At 39.3% G+C, this 8,036-nt stretch overlaps 1 protein-coding gene across 2 annotated transcripts; it reads left to right on the plus strand.

The window, feature by feature from the left end:
• Positions 1-1,107: 1,107 nt before the first annotated feature.
• Positions 1,108-7,997, plus strand: kng1 (kininogen 1). Of its 2 annotated transcripts, none has more exons than XM_010748675.3 (9): positions 1,108-1,243; positions 1,465-1,564; positions 2,228-2,368; positions 3,116-3,232; positions 3,446-3,521; positions 5,599-5,768; positions 5,860-5,970; positions 6,066-6,161; positions 7,329-7,997. In XM_010748675.3, the coding sequence occupies exons 2-9, from the start codon at positions 1,499-1,501 to the stop codon at positions 7,689-7,691; spliced, it is 1,140 nt and encodes a 379-aa protein (XP_010746977.2). In that variant the 5' UTR covers positions 1,108-1,243; positions 1,465-1,498; the 3' UTR covers positions 7,692-7,997. The 2 variants fall into 2 exon arrangements, with proteins under 2 accessions (XP_010746977.2, XP_019117333.1); XM_019261788.2 differs by having other exon boundaries at positions 1,134-1,243; positions 1,468-1,564.
• The last annotated feature ends 39 nt before the right edge of the window (positions 7,998-8,036 follow it).

Raw genomic sequence — 8,036 nt, forward strand, 5'->3', positions numbered from 1 at the left:
GTGAGTGAAATAACTGGACACTGGTCTTGGTAGGCAGAACTTGCAGGGTGATGTGAATCTGGCTGAGCAAAAGTCTGGCCTGTAGTCCTGGGATGAGTTTAAGCCCATTTTTGTCAATCTCCTGTTTCATAGTAGGGGTGTGTGACATTTGTGAATTGTAAATTGTTAATATTTCATTCTGTGTGTGTGTGTATTTGTATATGAGGGAGAGTGAGGGTGTGTGTGTGTGCACGCGTACATAATGTGGGTCTTTGCAATACCACAGTAAAAAGCTCTAAGTCCCTGGCTGGTTGGCCACCCCTGTCATAGGGTCTCTACTTTTAGCTGAATTTCTTCATAGTGCATGTGTAAGCACAAGAGGGCAGAATTATGCTCTTATAAATCTGCTCTGAATTTTACAAAATTATTTTCTTTTTATTTATTCTAAAACACATATGTAATAACTCACTTTGTATCTGTCCTTACACAGCCACACACACTGGAGCTGAAGAGGTTCTTTAAGTAGAACATCAGTGAGGGACACATGGAAGATTTAGACATGTCGTCATCAGGTGACAGTTAACTTGTTGTACTTGGTGAACTTAATCCTGTACAGTAATTACACACAGACAAAGCAAACACAATGTCTGGAAGATACATCTATGTATATGGAGTGTAACATTCAAACACATTTCACCTTATTTAACAGAGGAGCTGTGGGGAAATCACAGTGGTATAGGCTAAAGGTCGACAGGGACAAAGTACCACTTAAAACACACAAAACTCACCAAACACACACACACACACAACAGTAGCCCCTACATAAGTACAGTTAGGGATGTTTGACCATATAGTAAATCAGCTCTACTTTATATCGTCTAATTTATGAGTATGTATCTTGATGTGTGTTTATGTGGAGTGTTTGCAAAGTCACTAATGAAGGAAGTTAGAACATCTCCTTACATGCACTCTTCTCTCTCTGATACTGTTATATTGACTCGACAGGTAGGAGGGCAAACAAAAGAGCAAACATTTACTCTCCTTTTATCGACTGAGCATTTTCAGAATTAGTGTGTGTGTGTGTGTGTGTGTGTGTCCTCTGTGCCCTCCTGTCCTCTGTGTGCGTCTATCAATGTGTCATCATCTCAGGGTTCCCACCTACAGTTTCAGGAGAACTTCAGTCTGTCGTCCATCCCTCTGTAGACAGGAGTTGAGTCTCTTTAAGCTCGGCGGGATAGACAGCAGGCCTCTACCTGCAGAAACTGTGAGTACTGTATCGTAAGACTCTACACTTAAGACTTGTTCAGTTTTATTGGAAACCTTAAAAATGATAAACCTGCTCATTTTACAGCCACAAATAAGAAATTTGAGATTGATCCAGCAGGAAATAGCCAGTGTTAGGATGTGATTTGGACATGAAATGTGTGTATATTTATTAAGTGCTCATCAAATGCCGTGATATTTGCCATTTTCTTTTCTTTGTAGCAGAGCAGAGCCAAACATCCATCAGGATTGGACGATGAGGAGCGGAGTGGGGCTGTGTGTGCTGGGCCTGCTGGGCCTCTACAGCTTAGTCTTTGGGGAGGTGAGGAGAGAGAAAGTATCAGAGACCATAACTTAAAACTCTGATTACTCTGTGAGACCAGGTGAACTATTAGGCTGCAGAGTCTTACAGCAGTGCTAGTTAGCTGGGTTGGCATCATATTTTATAAGATCATATTTATCATACATAAACTGATTATGGAAAGTAGCCAATATCTGTGAGATAACTGTAGTTGTAGAAATATCTTCCTTTAAAATGCAGTGGAGAATAAGTATAAAATGATAATGCTACTCAAGTACAGTACTGTCAAGTACACAAAGTCTAATTTAAGTTAAAGTAATTATTGTCTGCACAAATTTACTCATAAAAGTCATCATTGTTCAGCAAAATGACCCCTTTAGAAGCTGTATTATTATGTAAGAAATATTTTATGTTATGTTTAACTACAGTACCTCATATACTTTGCAGCACTTGATGGCAAAGCATCATATTTCATTAGATGATCATGTGTTTTGTTGGTTAAATTGTATCTGTAATAAAAGCGGTCAGATAAATGTAGAGGAGAAAAATACAATATCCCTCTGAAATGTAGTGCAGTAAAGAAGCAAAGAACAAATCGCACAACATTTACTTTGTCACGTTCCCACTCAGATGTTTTCATTAAGGCAGAATTTCATTATAATTCTCCTTTTCTTCCTCCTCCAGGCCAAGGTCCAGCCTGGTGTCTTGATCTTCTGTGACGACCCATCTGTAGAGAAGGCTGCCAACAGCGCTGTGCACAAGTTCAACAAGAAGTTGACCACTGGAAACATTCTGGCCCTCTATCAGATACTAACAGCCAGCAAGGTACAGTGATTATAAAAAGGGTGTGACTTTCTGCATATTCACTACGAACAGCTTCGTCTCAGTACAGTCATCAAAAATACTGATATTCCAGTAATATATAAAAGTGCAGAGTGTTTTTAACATACTGTAGGTGTTTCTGATAAATGGTTGCTTTTTATTATTACTGTGATTGACTCTCTTAGCAGCTCCTATGCTCCTATTGTCATCATATCTGTAAAAGGGCAGAGGTACACAGTGCTTTTTGGCACTGACAAAGCATTATATGAGATTATTAAGGTCCCCCTTAATGGAAGTACTATCAAGAGAGATTCAAATGGTGACTAAATAAAATTAAACAGAATGTACAGTTATATGTGAAAATGTACAAGACATCTTTATTCTTCACTGATTAATGGAGTGGAAAATATTAATAAGAGCCCTTTCATACCAATTCTACCCCTCTGTATGACTGATATCACTGCCACAGTGCACACCATTTTTTGAGCTTATTGTATGTTTTGCCTGTATAGCCTTAATCTGAAATGAGAGGTTGGATTTGCACAAAACTGTAGTTAAATCAACTGGAGTTTATTTATTTGGATGTGAACAGATGTGATCCACCCATCGTATTTCAGAGCTGAAACTGGAAGTGACGATGAGAAACTAAAGCTGTGGCACGATTACCAAAAAAATTCTAAGAAAACATGTTTAGACACTTTGACCTCTGGTACACTCTAATTGTGTGCGCGTGTGTGTGTGTGTCCACAGTCAGAGAATGGCTCAGACTCGGTGTACTCACTGCAGTTCACCACCAGGAGGAGTGACTGTCAGGCTGGGAGCAGTAAATCCTGGACAGACTGTGACTATCTGACTACTGGACCCAAGGTAATGATCATGAGACTGTCCTCTGATTAAATTAATCTATAACCAAAATGTAAATAAACAAATCTCCAAATCTCCTGTGTACTCAAACCCTGGGAGATGTAAAGCAGATGGTGCTGCTTAAAGTTGGGAGCATTAATGTAAAGCTTTGGATTATACAGTATTAATAACTCAAATCATAATCCTGACATCCTCTATCCTGTAATTCTCCTCCAGGAGCCAATTTCATGCAATGCCACGGTCTACGTGACAGAAACTGAAGCAGACACTAAACAGGTGGACTGCCTGCTCGGTGAGTGAATGAAGAAATGAGTTTAGGTGGATGAACCCAGCATGGATTGTTGATTTCTACTGCAACACAATTACAACCATCAGAATTAACTGAATACTTAAAAAAATAAAAAAGATGTTGTAGAGAGTTAGATGAGAAGATATCACTCTCATGTTTGTAGGCTGAAGCTGGAGCCGGAAGGCAGTTAGCTTAGCTTAGCTTAGCTTAGCATAAAGGATGAAAACACAAGGAAACAGAAAGTGCAATAAAATCTGCCGACAAACATCTCTAAAGCTCACTAATTAACTCATTATATATCTTGCTTAATTGTATAAACAATCAACTTGTGGTTTCACTTCCTGGAGTATTAGCTGGTTGCCTAGCAACTGTCCCCAGTTCACCACAACAGTAACCTTCAGTAAAACCACAACCTTTTTATTTTCTTTTTTTTAAATTATTATTATTATTTCTACACTTTAATTTTTGTACATATCAAACAAAAGAGACATAGCATGTCCATCAGTGAGCTTTAATTAGCTGTCGTTGCCTTCAAACAGAGCCAGGCTAGCAGCCTTTATGCTAAGCTAAGCTAACTGGCTATAGCTTCAAACTTGCTGTAGGAACCTAAAGTGGCGTCAAACTTCTCACACTTAGTAGAAAACCAAATACCATATTAACCGAAAGTTTTTGGATTATCGGATGATTTATGGAGGGTTTTCTCGCAGCATGAATCTCTGGTATATTGATTTGATCCACCATGACTCTGTTTATCCCAGGACAGCATATTTCTTACTGAGAAATCAATGAGTCATTGAGGAAAATGTACACTGGTGGGTGCTGAGGATACAGAGGGGGGTCTAATGGCGTAATATATCAACACTATTTGCAGATAGGATAGTGCACTATTAACTTATCACACCATAAAAGGCAGTGACAATTTAGACTTTAATCTGTTTGCCTAACCAGCTCACTGTCAGCCTACAGTAAATGGGTTCACTTTCCCTATCCAGCTTCTAAAGTGTTTTGCAACTCTTCAGGCTTCACTCAGAAAATTAAATTAAAGTAGAATTTAGCTGCTTCAGTAACGATATCAAAGTTTGAAAGGTGCTGTTAAAACAGACTGGATGCAGCATAAACAAGTTCTTCCTCCAATAATCATGCTAGACATTCCCTCATACTCCGTGTGTGAATAATGATTTGTAGTCCTAATATTTCTAAATAAATATATAAATCAAATGTTCTTTTAAAGAACAGCACGTCCAACACACACACACACACACACACACACACACACACGCACGCACACGCACACCCAGCAAGCAAGACAACAAGACAGTCATTCGAGGTCACTGGACTCAAAGTTTCAAAAACATATCAGCAGCTTCCTCTGAGAAGTTCCTTGGCATGTCATGAAACAGAAAGTTTATATTCCGCCCTCGTCTTTAGCATTATGGATTATTGTAAAGCAATTTGGAGGTTTTCAAAAAAAATCTATAAACTTCAGTTCATTCAGAGTTGTTGTTTTTTTTCTTGCTAAGCTGCTCTGACTGTCCCTGTCTGTCAGAACTGAATTTTGAAAACTGAATTATTTTGCAAAATGAATAAATTATTGTTAAATTCCAGCACACCATTTTCGTGAAAACACTTTCTTTTGCTCGTGTCTGTCAGGATGCAAAAAAACATTCAAAGTTGTTTCCTTGCACACAAAGAGATGTGAACTGGTTTTGAACACATCATATTGGAGAATTTAAACAATAGTCTTTGTTAGAATTAGAAATCACTACCTCACTCAGAGGAACAGTTGTCTCATTTAGATATTAGAAAACTCTGCAGCACATCACTCATTTTGACACATTTAATGAACCTTTTATATAAATCTCATTTTCATCAACTGATTTGTTTTTGGTATATGTATATCTTATTTATAAATCAGTATTCTAGGAGCAAAGTTTGCATGTTGTTTATACGGTTTTTATTCTCTGTAGCATCTGTTGATTTAGTATTTTCCCTGCTATGTCTCATATTAAATCTTTTCTTTCTTTTGCAGTCATACTTTATCTCAGTTTCATTGTTTCTCCACTTTTCATGATCTTTCCAGATAATTACATCGTTCCAGAGAAAGCTCCCTGTTTGGGCTGCCCGGAGGAGATTGATCAGTACTCAGATGACCTTAGAGGTCCTCTTACTACCTCCATCTCCAAGTATAATACCATGTCTGACTCTACTCACCTGTTCACCCTGCACAGCGTCGGCCATGCTACTAGACAGGTAGAGATGGGGTGCTATAAGAACAGAGGAAGCTGGAAGAATGTCAGCTGGAGAAAACGTTTCTACCTGCTTTGTGTATGTTTCCTTCTAGGTGCTTGCAGGTTTAAGGTTCCGGGTGAGATTTGATATGAGGAAGAGCATCTGCGCAAAGGACGAACACAAAGACCTCACCCTTCAGTGTGTCCCTGATGAAAACAATGTGGTAAGCATGAAAACAAGGCATGTCTCACCTTTGACATAATGTGATCTTTTCAAAAACCTGTTTGACCTGATGTGTGTTTGTATTTATGTGTGCAGGAGTTTGCCAACTGTAACTCCACTGTGGATGTAGCACCGTGGAGACATGAGCCCCCACAGATCCAGATAGAGTGTGAACAAGGGGCATTGGCCTCGGTGAGACCTGCTTTTCACAACAAGTCAAACATGAGACAGCATTTTGCCTCTTTTAGAAACCAATCCATGAGTGTGACCCAAAACTCTCAATATATAACATGATTCTTCCCTGCTCTGGTTTGTTCTTACTCTTTCTTAGACTACATTTCCTTGCACTGTATGAATAAAATTCTACTCATCTAGTAGTCCTGGCAGGCATTTTCTAACATCACTGTCAATCCCACATAATAATGTACACCATTAGTAAGCCATGCACACAGCTTTGGCATGGTGAGAAATCCTCGACAGACCTGCTTAATTATGACTGCTTAGCTATGATAATGGCAATATCTGTTTTTGTTCTGACGGTTTGTATGTTTTTGGCCTCTTGGGGGCAGAAGAACAACGCACAGTCGTAACATGTTGTTAGCTTCTTGTTATGGTAACATGTCTCTATTTAAACATCAAGCACATAGTGAGAATTTATTTGGAGTCATGTTTCTCACTAATATCACTCTTAGTTTGGCGCTTCATCAGCTAATTGTTAACTTTTGTAAGCCAGTGGCTAATATTCCTGTCATGAGCCTTGCATTAATTTGCAATTTTTCATATCTACTTTAATTACTAACATTGCAGTTTCTTACATTCCTGTTTAAGATTTTTGAAGATGAATAGACATATTGATCACAACACAACAGTGTGCTGCCATAAAAATATAACATAAAGCTTCCTATTTCATTTCTTCAAGGCCTTAAAAAAGTCAACCACTCTGGATTCAACACTTTAATTCACCTCTTCTTCTGTTGGCTTGCAAACACTTTTATTACATAAAACATTTTATAAATAGAAGTCTGGATTACTCATCAAACAGGTTTAAACTAAGGTCCCGCCTCTGACCGGGCAGATAGCCCAGCAGATCATAGTTTAGGATAAAGGGGTGGCACCTGGGGTGGCCAATCAGGTTTCAGGGGTGGTGGGACATCCCAGGCCACCCTCTTGATACGCCCCTGCTTTCTATTTGTGACATTAATGCTGCTCCAACTCTACACCAACTGGCTACACCAACTTTTAACCTAAGATAAAAAAAATTCTGCTATCAGCTGTAACATGTCATAGGCATGTGTCAATGAAGTCATTTATCAGTCCATCCATTCATCCACATGTTTTACTCTGTATTCTTTTATTCAGGTGTTTGTCAGGCGCCGTCCTCCTGGCTGGTCTCCACTCAGGAACTTTCTGTTTGAGGTTCCCCCTACACCCTCACTTCCCACTATAGCAAAGCCCACATCATCGTCCTCTGCAGCGTCCCCCTCCAAGGCCTCAGCTAAAGAAGAATCTTCTGAAGAGGACACCACAGCCGCCAAAACATTCGGCTCCCCTGATGTAGTAGTCTCAGCTGCAGACGACAGCCCCTTCCACTGCCCATCCAAGCCCTGGAAACCGTTCAATCCAGTCGACGTGGTGGCTTTAGCTCCTACAGAGGCAGCCGCAGAGGCCTCCCCGAAGCCTGTAGCAGACGGGACCTTCAGTGATGCAGACCTGACAGGATAAATCTTTCCACAAGGGAATCACATTCATATTCAAAGATGCACATTTATTTTGTAGACCAGTCCTGTGCATTGTAGGGATTTGTCTTTTGGAATAATCATCTCTAGGAGTGCTACGCAGATTTTTAAGTTAAGGTAAATAAGTAAAAAAAAACAACAACATATTTTTGGGTCCTGTAACTCCTCAGAAGAACACTGTGTCAGTTTGACGTTGAGTGAATCAAAGTAATGTGAGGAAATGGATAAAAGTACATTGGAAACCTGTCATTATTAAAGGGAGAGATCTGCAATAAAATCAATTAAAACCTTGTTCTGCATGCTGGTTTTATTTGTGAACAATAAATGCAGC

The sequence above is a fragment of the Larimichthys crocea genome, chromosome XVII, assembly GCF_000972845.2.
Source record: "Larimichthys crocea isolate SSNF chromosome XVII, L_crocea_2.0, whole genome shotgun sequence".
Classification (NCBI taxonomy): domain Eukaryota; kingdom Metazoa; phylum Chordata; class Actinopteri; family Sciaenidae; genus Larimichthys; species Larimichthys crocea.

Bases quoted from the DNA above. Each gene is read 5' to 3' on its own strand.
- kng1 (XM_010748675.3), top strand. From the start codon at position 1,499: ATGAGGAGCGGAGTGGGGCTGTGTGTGCTGGGCCTGCTGGGCCTCTAC. The intron at 5,971-6,065 runs GTAAGCATGAAA...TTATGTGTGCAG, and splicing joins TCCCTGATGAAAACAATGTG to GAGTTTGCCAACTGTAACTC. The intron at 6,162-7,328 runs GTGAGACCTGCT...TCTTTTATTCAG, and splicing joins AACAAGGGGCATTGGCCTCG to GTGTTTGTCAGGCGCCGTCC.